Below are 15,979 nucleotides of genomic sequence, written 5' to 3'. Positions count from 1 at the left end.
CTAATGTGTGTGTGTTTTTCATTACCATGTGTCCCTCCTTCGTCGTCGGTAAACTTTACTTTCACACACACGCCACAGAGATCACGTGATTTATATAGAGTTCTTTAGCTACATAATCACTAAATCGATGAAACCCCATGGCACGGAGCTTTTATATTCGGCATGTTAGCATCTCCAAGTGGTCTTCTACAATGTTTGTTCAAATGATGCCCTAGTGGGCAAAACTGACCAATCCTTGGGATCATAAAATTTATCAGAAAAATCACTGTTCAAAATCGTCTTTTAAAAAACAACAAATCCGAGAGCTTTGATATTTGGTATATAACATCTTATAGTTTTATTTTACCCAATAGGTTAAAACCATACACAATTTCACATTTTTACTACAAAACTTTTAACAAAATTAAATCTTTCCTCTCTGGAACCGCAAACCCCAAATGTGTATGTAATATCGTATAATGGAACTCTTCAAGGTTTGTTCAAATGATGCTTTGAAATTGAAACTTGGTTTATATGGTAAATATAAACGTTCGGAGCAATGTTACGCTTTTGCACGGCAGATGAGCGATCTAGAACCATATTGGCCCCCTTGTTCTAAATAGCCACCATTGCGGTTTTGTTTGTCAGTGTAAGGCGTAATGTTACTTTGTAATTGCCCGATAATACAAGAATCAGTGCATGTAAATTTAGAGGAAAGGAGTCAATAAAAAATAGTTTGATGTCATAATAATTGAAAAAGTGATACTAGTAATTTATACAATAAGTCAGCAATCGTTAAAATTATTCAGATTTTACATTTAGGAAAATAAAACCGCAAGACGTGAAGAAAATCTTGAATAAAAAGTAAATAATTTTGAGTTCATGTTTCAGAAAAATAATCCCCTGTGAGTTGCCTAGGAAAAGCTGTGAATTACATTTTAAATGTCGGCTGTTATCCTGTGGACCTTCGTGATACGTGTGTTATAGGCGTTGTTTCATTGAGCTTCTTTCTCGATCAGATCATAAAATGGTCGTTAAATAGCTATAACTTTAAAACGTGTTAATAGTGAGTTAAGCAAGTTCAGATACTGGTTTACAGAAAAGATCGAGTCAATTCACGGCGTTATGTTTCTGTATATTACAGTCAAAGGGATTGCGATGATAGAGTAAGATTTTTTGTGCGTGTTTGCGTTTTGGCTGCTGTTCACCGACTGTTCCGTTTTGAACTTAGTTCAGAGTATCATGAAGTATGTAACGTTAGGCATGTTGTATTGTCCACATGCTTTTTTATTGGAAGCTTTGCCATGTTTGAGGTTGCTCAGATGTCGTTGCAATCCTTTAAAAGCTGAAGATTGCGTAAATCACGTGAATGGTATGCCAATTTTCTTTATATTTGCTTTCTTTACGTCCATGTTCAAATAGGAGATTACAACTAATTCATTTTGATGTCGATTTCACTTTCATCTACCAGCGTAAAATAGCCCGTTATGTGTCGATAGGATGCGCGTTTTTTATTGCCATGTACAAGCGGCATGAATGCAGTGCTTACAAATCGGTGTAACAAGATCAAGATTCGGGAACACAAAATACGGAACCGATACACTGAGCAGTTTTGAGAGTTTGTTTTCGTTAAATTTATTACCATGTATTAAATGGGCATATGTTCATTTGTTTTACGTAAAACACTATTAGCTTGTCGCGATATGTATTAGCGAAAGGTAGTTGTTCGCTTGTGAACATTTAAGGTTAATACCACCTTTTCAAGCCAGATTTCTTAAGTTCTGAACACCTGATAACTCACTCAAAAATCGAGAACCCGCATTCGCGCCGAAAAACAGTTCGCTGTGCTGCGAAAGAGTATACTTTACTTAACATTTTTGCATCATGAAAGAAGTCCACTGCGTGTGACGTCAAACTCGCGTATCATCATTGTGTACACATAGGTCTAACTGATCTGTGTACTAACGCGCAAGGAATTTTGGGTAGCACTTCTTTTACAAGTGAAAAGTAAAAGCGAAAGTAAGTCAAGTAATCGTGCTTCTGAAAATCGCTATCAGTCTTACTAGAGATTCAAAATCGCATTTTAACATATTAAATAACATTTCTTTAAACATCATTCCTTTTTAAACATATATTAAACACCGTTTTTCTCATTATAAAAAAATATTCATTCCTGCGCAGACCTATTTTGGCGGAAGCACAAATCCCCAAATCAGGGGAATGTGATGCGTCCTAGCATAGAGGTGACAATAACGTAGTGACGTCACCATCTATGTATAGAATGCGCGTAACATAGATCTCCTTAAAGGTCACATGGACAGGTCAGCTAATAGATGCATACGCGGAGACGCAGCGGAAGCTCTAAATGACAAGACAGGACAAATATGTATTCACACTTGCACAGTGTACAGCGTCTAAATACTAGATATCTCACAATCAATTATGTCACAGAGATAAACATAGTAATAATATAAACATTAGCAGCATCGTATACGGTTACAAAATACTAGGTAAAATACTTGTTCTATATGGAAGATAACTATTTGAAGTTAAGTTACAACATTAGAAATAATATTTCTTACAATAATGATCTCGAAAATACACAAATACACGCGCGAAGCACAGCAGCTGAGGCTATTAAAACTGTTTTATTTTTAAATGAATATAAATTCGTTTTCATTATTGTTTCATAATGATAAGTAATACGCTATTAATTGAGGCAAATCCTGATAATCGGAAATAAACTGCCCATATTCGCTTAAACTCATAACACACATTTCATGCGGTGAATATGCGACAAACAAGTGACAAAAACAACAACAATTTAAACCTGTTTTCTTAATGTAATTTTTTTAAAACTTATTTTCCTAACTTTATTTTGAAGTCAGGATATTATATCTAAGCGTTTCCGCTCGCCGAAATCGCCTATTCGGGATTTTCGTAACTAAGAAGTTGTCTCCCATTCGGGTAGGTATCACGAGTATCCCGGGTTAAAAAGCGGTCCGTCTAAAATGCATATATGACTCATATCCGCGGATATGACCGAAAAGTGCGGATATAGACGAATATTAGCAATATTGAAACTTTTTCTGCAATGTTTATTTCAATGTTTAATGAAAAATACACAATATGTATTAAATATGCAAGGTAATAAACTCTTATATTTGATTGTTACTATATATTATAGTTATTGGTACGTAAAAATATGCACGTTATTTTATTTATTCAAATGAACACAGGTAATCGTAGTGCTACATTTAAATGTTTCAAGAATGATTATAACCATTATAGTTGCGCTGTTATTGAAAAGCAATGCATGTCCCGGTAAATTTTTAGATTTTTCGTTAATATTTCAACAGTTCATATCCAATATCCCGATAAGTTAAATACGAAGCCTATATGTTTAAGATTAATATTACAGCTGTTACAATCACTTATAAAACATAATATTTACAGTAGCCTCTTTCACTGTTTATTTGACCTGACTTTAAATATTACTTTTTATACTGAATGAAAATAATTTTGACTAGTCCTCAAATCCCCCCACCCCCATGTAGTTATGTAAAATTTGTTATTAAATAGTCCATGTTATGCATTTTATCCTTTTAAAGTGGGTGCCATATTTAAAGACAATACTATATTTTGAGTTCAGTAAACCCTTTCCCCATCAGAAGTAAACTGAAAAAGCGTTTCTATTAAAGATTTTAATTTTCACTTTTCTTTTAAGGAACTACGAACTCATCAAAAAGAGTTTATAACTATAAGGGATAAATCAAAATAAGGTACACCTATCCTCGCATGATCTCTAATGTTCATTATTTGTTCTCGTCATGTTGATTCTTAATTTCCAAAAATGGCCTTGTGAAGGAATGCAAATAGAGAAATCATATATCATTGCCTTGATTTTCGCGTGAGATTTTTTTATTTAACTTTTTATCTTTATATACATTTATTGATGTTTTATGAAGAACATTTTATCATTAATGTATTCATTGCTATAAAAGTTTTCTTATTCTACAGAAATAACTTACTTTGTGTGTTAATTAAGCCTTATTACAAAAACCTTTATTTTTCAGTATCTCATATTTAAAAATTTAAAGAAAAAATAAATGTTCAATATTAATTAACCACTGTTTTTTAAATCAATTTTTTTAATCTAGCAAGCCTTATTTGTATGTATATATCACACCAATCTGTTCAGTTATCATTTTGATTAGAAACCACTTGATGTTTGTAAGAATTTTGATAAAATTCTTCATATAAATTATATAATTGATTAAGATACTATAGAATATTTAATATTTGCAAAATTAGACATTGATACAACTTGTATAATTTTGCTTATTTTTTTTTACCAAATATTGTTATTTCAAAACAAAATCTGACATGTATGTATTCTAAACCAAAAAAACGAGACATTTGTAATGGAATGATAAACACTAGGCAATAGAAAATAAATAACTAGATTTTCATCCAAATTTTGGGGAAAGTTAGGGCGGTTGGGTGTGTTTATTTTTTTATTTTTCATTTTATGTGTCGGACATATTATTAATTATAAGTAATGAAATGTTCATGAATTTGTTGGTTTATATGCATAATGCTTACATGTATGTATGTATGTATGTATGTATTATGTAAAATTATATAGAATAAAAGAAATACATTATCAAAATTTGACTAGATCTATTGTGCTTTATTTTACCCTTTATATATAATGTTAAACTTTTTCTGACAAAAATCAGATAAATACCTCATGTTTATCCAAATATGTCTTACATTTGGTGGCTGAATTCATATGAATGGATGAAACTATAGGGGAAAGTTGGTTCCTTTTTCCTAGTTCCTTATTCCTTATTCGAATAAGGAATAAGGAACTGTTCCTTATTCCTTATTCACGCGTTACATATTTGTTTTAGTGTTTTAAAGAAAAATAATTTAATTATTTCTGATGTAAATAAAAACAAATTAACTAGAATACATTTACGTTATGTATTACGTTACATATTCACGTTTCTTCGTTGCGCTTGCATAGGATTTCTTGTATAAGCCGAACCGATATTTTCTAATTCGAATACTAACTTCACACCAACAAAACCTTAAGCATATACTATTATTTTACATGTATGTAATATAAAAGCGAAATATTGTACATTTAAACATGTTTGCCTTTATTTATAATCCAGTTCCTTATTCGTGGCTGAATAAGGAAAAAGGAACTGGTTCCTTATTCCTTTTTCAAGCCGAATAAGGAACTGGTATTTTCTTACTTAAAACATCAATGAAATTGATCCAAATTTAACCACATATAAATGAACATATTATTTATATATTGGTTGCACATGTAAAATACTAATATATTTCTACTAAGTTTTAAGTGATGATAATCCAGTACCATATTCAGTTTGAATAAGGAATAAGGATCTGGTTCCTTATTCCTTATTCAATTCGAATAAGGAAATGGCATTTTCATACTTAATAAAATATTAAAATGAACCAAAGAGACCAATAAATCAATGAAAATCGTTGTAAATTTTTTGCAGCACATCTCTATTAAGTTTCATTTATTCGTCCTTATTCGTATTCACACTGAATAAGGAACCGTGTTATTGTTTAATAAAACTAGGTAGAAATATATTGTAATTCATATTTTTAACTACGAACCTACGCATAACATGATTTTCATTGACATTTAGTGTTCTTTGGTTAATGTTTGTTTTTGTTTGAGTAAGGCAATACCATTTCCTTATTATGGTCTTCATAATAATTGTTTTCAGGTCTCTTTGGTTCATCTTAATAGTTTGTTAAGTATGAAAATGCCAGTTCCTTATTCGATTTGAACAAGGAATAAGGAACGAGTTCCTTATTCCTTTTTCAATTCGAATAAGGAACTAGGTTATCATTAAATGAAACATAGTAGAGATGTACTGCAATTAATTGTTTGATACCCAACATAAATTAACAATGATTGTCATTGATTAATTGGTCTCTTTGGTTCATTTAATATCGTTTGTTAAGTATGAAAATGCCAGTTCCTTATTCGATTTGAATAAGGAATAAGGAACCAGTTCGCTATTCCTTCTTCAATCCGAATAAGGAACTAGGTCGTGATTAAATGAAAGTTTAACATAGTAGAGATGAACTGCAATTCATGTTTTGCCCCAAACTGAATTTACAATTATTTTCATTGATTTATTAGTCTCATTTGTTCATTTTAATAGCTTGGTTATTATGAAAATGTCAATTCCTTATTCGATTTGAATAAGGAATAAGCAACCAGTTCCTTATCCTTTTTCAATCCGAATAAGGAAATAGGTTATCATTATATGAAACATAGTAGAGATGTACTGCAATTAATGTTTGTTGATACCCAACCTAAATTTACAATGACTTTCATTGATTTATTGGTCTCTTTGGTTCTTTTTAATAGTTTGTATAGTATGAAAATGGCAGTTCCTTATTCGATTTGAGTAAGGAATAATTAACCAGTTCTTTATTCCTTTTTTAATCCGAATAAGGAACAAGGTTATCAATACATTAAACATAGTTGAGATGTACTGCAATTAATGTTGTTGATACCCAACCTAAATGTACAATTATTTTCATTGATTTATTGGTCTCTTTGGTTCATTTTAATAGTTTGTTTAGTATGAAAAAGCCAGGCTCTTATTCGATTTGAATAAGGAACCAGTGCTTTATTCCTCATTCGCACTGTTTTTCCTTATTCAGCCTCGAATAAGGAACTGGATTATAAATAATAAAAAAAACACATGTTTAAATGTACAAGTTTGATATTTGTTTATCACATACATGTAAAATAATTGTATATTATTTAGGTTGTGTTGATGTGAAGTTAGTTTTCGAATTAGAAAATATCGGTTCGGTTTATACAAGAAATCCTACGCAAGCGCGAAGAAGAAACATAAATATGTAACGTAATACATTAAGTAAATGTATTTTGTTTTAATTTACCTCAGAAATGTTTGCATTATTGTTCTTTAAAACCTCATAACAAATATGTTACGCGTGAATAAGGAATAAGGAACAGTTCCTTATTCCTTATTCGAATAAGGAATAAGGAACTAGGAAAAAGGAACCAACTTATCACCCATAGGGGAAACGCATATTTTCATTAACCCTTTGAACATGATGTGGACAATATGGATTATGACTACAAAACATGCTACCTGTCTGGTACTTACAAATGGAAATGTAAGGCAAAGGCGACATGGATATTTTCTGGAAGTGGCTGTCTTAATGTACGCTGCTTTCTTTCATGTTTTGGTACTACTTTGCGCTGAGGTAAATTTTCAGTAGGAATTTTGTTTCGGTCAACAGAGTTTGGACCGATTCCGTCTCGAAAGTGGTCGGAACAAACGCGAGTATACGCCGTTGGAAACCATTTTTTCCGGCTAATTGCTATCATCCATTCTTTTCTTGTACATGAGTCTTTAGGCAATTTATGTAATGTTACTTTTTTGAAAATTTACCGATTATACCGCTAAAATTGTGGCATTTAACGATGGAACAGTAGTATTTCTCCATTGTTTTCCTTAACACCGGAAGTAGGTATACCTACCCGCACGAACGACACCTCTGTCAAGACGGAATTACGAAAATCGGTACACGTTGTTTAAGAGTTTAACTAAAGATTTTCGCTGGGATAATGACGTCATTTCGTCAAAAAAATGTCGTCATTTCACAGTTAAAAGTGAAAATTATCGATAATTTTCACTGTTAATTTTCACTGTTTGAAACCGTTAAATTATCAGTTTTCATTCACTGATATTTCTCAATATACCACCGGAAATCATAAAATAAATAGTAACAATCAAACATAAGATATTTTGACCTTGCATAAAGTTATTATAGCACTACAAATATAGAGCCTTTATTGGATAAACCACATTCGTCGATTTTATCATATTCGCGCATTTGAAATCATCATTTATTTGCAAATGAAAAATACCACTTGAAACAGTGACATTTCAGACAATATTTACTGCATTCATAACATTCAGTATATTTAAATAAATTCAACATTTTGTGTTAAAATAAAAATATAACCAGGTAAAAGTAACATCATTAATTACTTGTCGTCTGGCGATAATCGGTCCAAAAATACTTTACTATTTTCTAAAGCATATTGTATATCTAAATACTAAAGTTTTGAGACGACATCAATAATAATAATATATTCAGTATATTATATAAACATTATGTAAACGTATAAAACAAAACATATGTGGTGTCGGCGTGGTTATATTGTATATGGTGTGTAGCCCTAAAACAATCTTCTGGCACTTCGTCATGTTCGCGGATATGAATTAAGAGTTGGAAAAAGAAATGTCTATTAAATTGTTATATTTTGAGACAATACTAACATATTTAACACATATTGTGTATTTTTTTATATTAAACATTGCAGAAAAAGTGTCGATTTTGCCTGTATTCGTCCATCCGCAGATATGAGTCATATACGCATTTTAGACGGACCGCTTTTTACCCGGGATACTCGTGATACCTACTCGAATGGGAGACAACTTCTTAGTTACGAAAATCCCGAATTGCGATTGATTCTTTCAGCTTGCGTTTAAAGTTGCAAATGTAAAAATGAATTGGAGTTTGTAAAATAAATCAAGGTTTCTCTATAAATGTATCAGTATTCCCTACTTTAAAAGAGCACTCGGTCCCTTCTTCTACGCGCAATCGCCATTTTCAATATAAATAATCAACTGATAGGAGAAAGCTTGACGTGCGTATCGAATATTAAAGCCACATTACACAGTCATGTGTGCTGACACAGAAGCGTCACGTGAAATTCTCAGATAACTTTCTAGGCGAGCAATTGAACCCGTATGGTGGGTAAGTTGTGAAAACAATAACCTTTACAAACTTTACGCGAAGGCACATTAATTCCAGTCCATGAATAGTCCATCATGTCTTTTATAAAACTGATTAACTTATTAAAACCGGTTTTCTATCACCATGTGATATTAGTTGCTGCTTCAAGTCCCTGAGTACGCATCTACATGGTATACCATTCACTATACATGGCGTTGTGGAGAGTAGAGGAGCTACACGTTACTGTCAGTACATGAAAATGAATAAAAAGAAATGTAAATAAATTAAATGAAGCATTTATTTCAGGCGAAAATATTTAATATTTGTAATGAAGTTTCCTTGAGAATTTAATACAATACTTGTTGATATCAATACATTATACGTCTAATATGTTTGTAAAAGATATTTTATTGTTTAAACTAAGCTTAATGTTTGTTGTCACAAGTGGATCCGAGTTTGTTTTTTTAATCCTGTATTAAATTATGTGAGATTGTAAATCAATGTCATTTTCCTACTTGATGATCTTGCAAAACATCACTGTAGACAATTAAAAGTAAATTACATTGGTGTTTGCATTTTCGCGGCCGTCCGATTGGCCTAGGTTAAAGTCGAACTTCATGCCCAGTGACAGAAGTATAAAATACAACCGAAGAGCGAACAACGGTAGTGCCTTCAACTCTTTTTTCTACTGGTGATGTCTGTGTTTTAAAACATTATAATAGTAAGTATATTGCTTATATAGTTACAGCGCGTAGTAACATGCCGGCACACAGGTACTTGAAAAACTTGTGTTTTTTTGTCCTTATTACAAATGTATATATATATAAGAACCAAAAAAAAAATTCTAGTACCTGTGTGCCGGCATATTCCAGAAGCATTTTGATACTCTATGCCAACCTTCAAGTATGTTTATTTCCCGGACGAGAATTCTTCCAGTCTCACATCGATATTCAAAGGTTAATTCATCCCCAAGCTAGGCCATGCAGGATGAACGATGTTGCGATACATGGCTGCATTTTGTCTAGACATTTAAATAAAATGTATAGCACACTTTACGCCCGTGTATGTTTGTATAGCATTTGCATACATTCAAAAGATGAAATTTACTGCAAGTTCAGTCCCCGGAGAGGTTGAATGCCAGGCTGTGTGATATTGTACGCTTTTGCAATAATGGTATATATGCTTTGAAGTCTGAAATCCGGTCCGTAAAGCGAGGTTTTGTGTGAGGCACTTGCAGCATGGAAAATCGTATATTTGACACGATTTTTAATTTTTTTTTATAAATAAATACAAAGTGTATTTTTTTAAATAATATTTGGCTAATTGTCCACGACGATATGCTCCTTTGGGTCTATAGCGTGCAAAATGCAGCGATGATTTGTATCCATTATTCCCTGTGTAATCAGGCGCGTTTGTATAAAAAGACACTATGAGCTGCGTCATTCTCTACTGCCTAACAGGCACGCTCGTGACACTGAAAAAAGCGATTGAAGTTGGAATCTTATTCAAATGTACGGTAGATGTGTGTTTAAATTAAACGTCGGCTCTAAGCCCGTACGTGAACCTTGATTGTATTTAGGTGAAGCATGATAAACGAGATTGTGTGCAGTGTATCAGTCAAAATACATTTAAAGTTTTGTTCAACAGCTTTCACTTCAAGTACACTTGTATACGCATTATTATTATAATAATAATAATAATAATAATAATAATTATTATTATTATTATTATTATTATTATTATTATTATTATTATTATTATTATTATTATTATTATAAGTAGTAGTAGTAGTAGTAGTAGTAGTAGTAGTAGTAGTAGTAGAAGTAGTAGTAGTAGTAGTAGTAGTAGTAGTAGTAGTAGTAGTAGTAGTAGTAGTAGTAGTAGTAGTAGTAGTAGTAGTAGTAGTAGTAGTAGTAGTATAACATTGGCTCGTCACTCTAAAATTAAACCAGGGATTGATATGTAAGATCAGTTACCACTAAGTTATATTGTGCAAGATCTGCGCCTGTTCATAATGATAAACGCGACATAACGAATCAAAACCAAGAAACATCACAAAATATTGCCCGCTTCTTTTAAGAAAGACTTCAACATTATAAAAGTCGTATAAAGCATGCATATAGTGTATTAGGTAATAATAATGTATACATGTACATGTAATGATATTACAAAATCACATACAAACACTGTACATCGTTTCAAGCAATTACATATTAAAATCGAAATGTGTTGGTATGAATAATAAGTTCAGCAAATATTCATAGATAAAGCAAGGGCGTATAATTACAAAACACATTTCATTGAAAAGTCAGTTTCAATTACAACACAAAGTTAATGAGCAATATCTGCTCTTGAAAGCTATAATGCCATATACTACTCAAAAATGTATTTAAAAACTGCTATTATTTCTTGACCAGTCCAATGAAAGCCCCAAACCTGTTGGCTAGAGCGACAGCCCGTTGTTGCATTAGGTCGAAGCACATGGCGAGAGTGGAGAGGCCGATCAGGAGGTAGAGCGAGCAGACTACCTGTTTCACCTCATCGTCCCAGTCCTTGTGTGAAAAGCCGGGAACAATATCGCCGAACCCGATCGTACTGAGCGTAATAAAACAAAAGTATGCGCCGACAAAGTAGTCCCAGTCCTTCTCCCAGATAGTAAACAAAATCGCGCCAAAAACGATGTACCAGACGACAAGCAGAAGACATATGATGATGGGAACTTCCGTGTTATTATGTGAGTGGTTTGTGTAGTCCGTTATTGACGCTAATTCATCCGCGTCTTCGGTGACCTTCTCTAGTTCTATATTTTCGGCTCGAGTTATTTTAACTGTGTGTAAGAACTGCTGTCGACATTCTACACAAAACGTGCCGCCATACAACGAACGGAATAGAGAGGCCAAGCCACGGCCTATGTTTGAAATACAAAGGACTGTCAGGGGAATTCCAATTAGGGCATACACCATTGTTACAGCCCGGCCGGCGACAGTCTTTGGTGTAAATGAACCATACCCTGAAAAAGAATGTCATGTAACAAACGTTAAGAAGATAAAAAAGAGAAGATTATCTGTTTGTACTCTTATATTCGAGTGATAAGAATGTACGGGTCCCAATAGTGTTCGTGCGTTCGAGTGTTGGAATGTTCAAATATTCCATTTTTTAATAGTTGCTTAATTATGGCATTAATGAAAATCGGTACAAAAGGCATCAATGGTTCACACAGAAAACGCCGAGCTAATGTGTACATTTATATACAGTTATGCGACCCGAGGTCATAATTAAATAGAAGGACAGTTTTGCGTATGACATCATTAAACGTAAATACTTAACATCGACTGATTACCGTTGGTATACTGACCTATGGTGGTGATAACGGTGACAGAGTACAGGAGACCGCCGGCGATCGTCCACTTGTTGTTGTGGACCGTTGTGTTGTTTGACTCCACTTCACCGTAGTCATCACCGCCGGACCAGCCCTCTTTGTTCACAAGTTCGTACGTCCTCAGCTGGAACGCCTTCAGACGCTGTCGGATGAAATCGGCAATGCTTGCCTGGGCTCTTTCGTTAGTAATATTGAACTGTTGCGCCAGCATTTCGCGGAAGGCGAGCTCGAGCGCTGAGGTAAAGTTGTTCTGAATGTCAAGCGCCACTTTGTTGACACGTTCCTCGTTCGAGCTTTCCAGTTGGACGAATACAAATCCCCCTAGAATGGAATAAGCTACCACGATACAGGTAAGGCCAACGTACGACAGCATATACACGCAAAAGCGTTTAATGCAAACGGCGGTCTGTGCTCTGCACGTTATCTCTTTCCGTCTGTGATACACCACGTGGCGTTTCACCGGACGTGGCGGTTTAATTGACCCGTATTCATCGAGGCCCTCTTCCGGTCTGGCCGTAGCGATGGCAACTGTTGAGTAGTCAACTAATGCATCAATCGCCTCCGTCTTGGAATCAATGACGTCATGTATATCATCGATGTCCTCCGGCTTCGCAAGATGAGCCATTTTATGCCAAATTGATCGTTAACTAGGTTAGAACTGAAACTAGTGTAAAGGGCTATATCCTCTTTTCGCTGTGGTTCCAAGTTTCGTTTACAAGTAACTCGTTGATGTGTAATGCCTTAAACAAAAAAGTTATAAGCTCTTTTGAATAGCCATATTGGCTAATATATCAATAATAACTACGTATTATTATAGCTTTACAGATGTTTGATTTTGCAAATTGATATTAACCTCTCATCGACCGGATGAGACTCATTATTTAACACTTTGCATGCTGGGAAATTTGTCGTCTGCTAAAATGTCTTCTGCTGAATTTCTAAAATTAGCATTTTCTTCGATTTTTTTCAAAGAATATTATCAGAATAGCAAACAGTTTGGATCCTGATGAGACGCCACGTTCTGTGGCGTCTCATCTGGATCCAAACTGTTTGCAAAGGCCTTCAAAATTCGGTTCCCGCACTGAAGGGGTTAATATTTTATTATGCTTTGCGCTATCAGATCGTTTATCTAAAACAAGCAAATTATTTCCATATCCGTATTATCGAACAGGGACTAATTTAGATATAATATAATTTATCACACTTTGCGATTATTACATATGCTTGCATGCACATCGCTTAAAGCTAACTAAATGCAATTTTCCATTTACCAGTTCATTACAGTCATCTTAGCGGGGTTTTTATTAACTCAAAACACACTGGTTCTACTTAAACTATACTATCTACATTAATGAAAGCTCCGTAGGCGGTTAATATTTTTACAATGTCTGATCGTAAGAAGGTCGTGCGGATATTGCACAAAAAGCGCAAAACACGAAGGGTATACGCGACGTGACTCGGTACGGCGTTCTAGAGATATACGAGACGTGACTCGGTACGGCGTTCTAGAGAATCTTGCGGAAAATCAGAACTGTTGAACAAAAATGCATTGAATATAAGTAACAACAAAAATTCCATATCCGGCAACCTGCTTGGCTACACAGGTGGTTAGCATGTGGTTATGATTTGAATAAGTAAAACATTATTTTGAATGAAAAATAATCAAATTATAACGAAAAATCAATTTCTTTGAAGAAAAAAAAATGTATAAATTAATATTAAATAGTGATTTTTTTTCCAGAGAAGTTGATTTTTCGTTATGATTTGATTAGTTTTCATTCAAAACGATGTTTTTAATAATTAAAATCAAAGTCACACCCTAACCACCTGTGCTTGGCCACATTTTCATAAAACTATTGAGTTGTAAAAAACCGAAAAAAACTAGACTCTATCCGATATTTGAGATAATTCTATGCGTGATATTATTTCCATGATTTTGACCTTCTATACTTTTATGAAAGGCATACGTTGTTATTGAAAGGACTTGTTTTCTGTCGGTGATGCGATACATTGAATGGCATTATATTAAAAATAGATCAGGACCATATGATCTCATGTACAAACAAAATATTGTCGATGAAAGACACCGAAACAACTGCGGTCTTTTGATATATAAAAACTGTTTCGCCGCTGATGTTTTTCCGTCACTTCTAACCATCTGAATCTTCCAAAAAAATTATTTATCCGGTACAATTACATTTTGCTTGATATTAAAACGAAAAAAACAACCTTTGTCTCCTGTTACTTAATCATCAAAAATTGATTATTACAGTGAACGTTTGACGTTAACAAAACATAGTAGTAAAATCTTCATACTTATGTTTCTTTATAGATATTTTGCCAAAAGCATACTGTGTCAAAATAAAAATAAAATTAACAAACAAAACAGAAGCCTAACACAACTGCGTCACTATGCAGTTGTGTTTTACCTTACAAGATCACATGGAAAGTTTAACCCATTTATGCCTAGTGGACTCTTCTATCCTTCTAAATTGGATCAATTCATTTCCAAAATTAGGGATGTCAAGTATATTTATTACTTTATTTCTAATATTTCTTACAGAAATTCCTTTAAGCAAACAGCGCAGACCCTGATGAGACGCCTCATCACGCCACGTCTCATCTGTGTCTAAGCTGTTTGCCAATGCCTTTTTTTTCTAGACGCTATGAATAAATGGGTTAATCTTAGCGGCAGAACTATTTTTCTTCAATAATATTTAAAGTACATGTAATTTAAACTTTAATATAGCAGATAAGACAGTATCTTCAATGTTTATTGATTTTTGTTGAGGATCCTCTTATGATATGATGGGTATGTTCTATTCAACAAGGTCATCAAAACATTCATTACAGAGGAAATTTCATTCCCATCAATGAAGCAGGTCAATCAGGTTGAACGTAATGCATTTTAGACCATTCAATGGGAAATCATTGCTGGATAAAGGCGAAGGAAAGAAGCCTTTAATTGGAAAATCATCGATTTCGTGTCCTACAATTGCACTACAATTGTCCGACGTGCGGTATTGTAACCCCAGCCCTAGAGGCCGGTATGTTCATTTCCTACATTTTGGTTCATTTCGAAAAAAATTCTATGGTATTATTTCATTGTTTTTCCCGATAAATTGGTTCTAATGAATAGCCAGGGAATCTGATCAGTCAGTGAAGCGGAAGTTTCATGACATTCATGAAAATTAAGCCCCGCAATCAAATCCGATGAATGGATCTATAATCTCGAAAACGGTGACCGTCATGACAGATCAACAATTCACTGAACTTACTATTGACGGCGTCACATCAGTAATAATCAGTTTTAGCTCGGAGAGAGAAGGGTATGCGGTGGTTTTCAATAGTGTTTCCTTTGAAAAACTTTAAGGGGCCTTTTCACTTTTTGGTAAATTGACAGAATTAAAAAAGTTTTTTTCATATTCGCACATTTTCGTTGAAAATATGATATTTGTGAGGAAATGGTAACACTGAACATTTACCATGCTCTAAAATACCCATTTTATGCATCTTTTGACCTGAAAATTATAAAGCGTTGCAACGCGAAACGATTGAATAATTTGGCAAGTTCTGGTGTTTTCATCATATTTTTTTAACTACGTGGATTGCTTATATAGAGTAAAAAAACACATGCCTTCATAACATGAGCACGGATGGCCGAATGGTCTATGAGGAACACTTTTTACTCCAGGGGTCAGTGGTTCGAGCCCAATTGAGGTTTTCTTTTTTTTGTTTTTACTGGAGATTTGTATGTACAATGTTTAGATTTATCAATAT

The 15,979-nt window shown here is 33.7% G+C and overlaps 1 protein-coding gene across 1 annotated transcript; it reads right to left on the bottom strand.

The window, feature by feature from the left end:
* Positions 1-11,170: 11,170 nt before the first annotated feature.
* Positions 11,171-12,824, bottom strand: LOC127864916 (TWiK family of potassium channels protein 18-like). The gene is made up of 2 exons (XM_052404806.1): positions 12,176-12,824; positions 11,171-11,830 (listed from the first exon to the last, which is right to left on the bottom strand). Exons 1-2 carry the CDS (start codon positions 12,822-12,824, stop codon positions 11,223-11,225), a joined length of 1,257 nt encoding a protein of 418 aa, XP_052260766.1. The 3' UTR covers positions 11,171-11,222.
* Between the last annotated feature and the right edge of the window lie 3,155 nt (positions 12,825-15,979).

Source organism: Dreissena polymorpha, chromosome 1 (assembly GCF_020536995.1).
Source record: "Dreissena polymorpha isolate Duluth1 chromosome 1, UMN_Dpol_1.0, whole genome shotgun sequence".
Lineage (NCBI taxonomy): Eukaryota > Metazoa > Mollusca > Bivalvia > Myida > Dreissenidae > Dreissena > Dreissena polymorpha.
The sequence above is the reverse complement of the archived record's forward strand: the minus strand, read 5'-3'. Positions and strand labels throughout refer to the sequence as shown.

What these genes read in the sequence shown, in the direction of transcription:
- LOC127864916 (XM_052404806.1), bottom strand. Translation starts at nt 12,824, where the DNA reads ATGGCTCATCTTGCGAAGCCGGAGGACATCGATGATATACATGACGTC. An exon ending in CACCGTTATCACCACCATAG is followed by an intron (nt 11,831 to 12,175) that starts GTCAGTATACCA and finishes ATTCTTTTTCAG; the next exon opens with GGTATGGTTCATTTACACCA.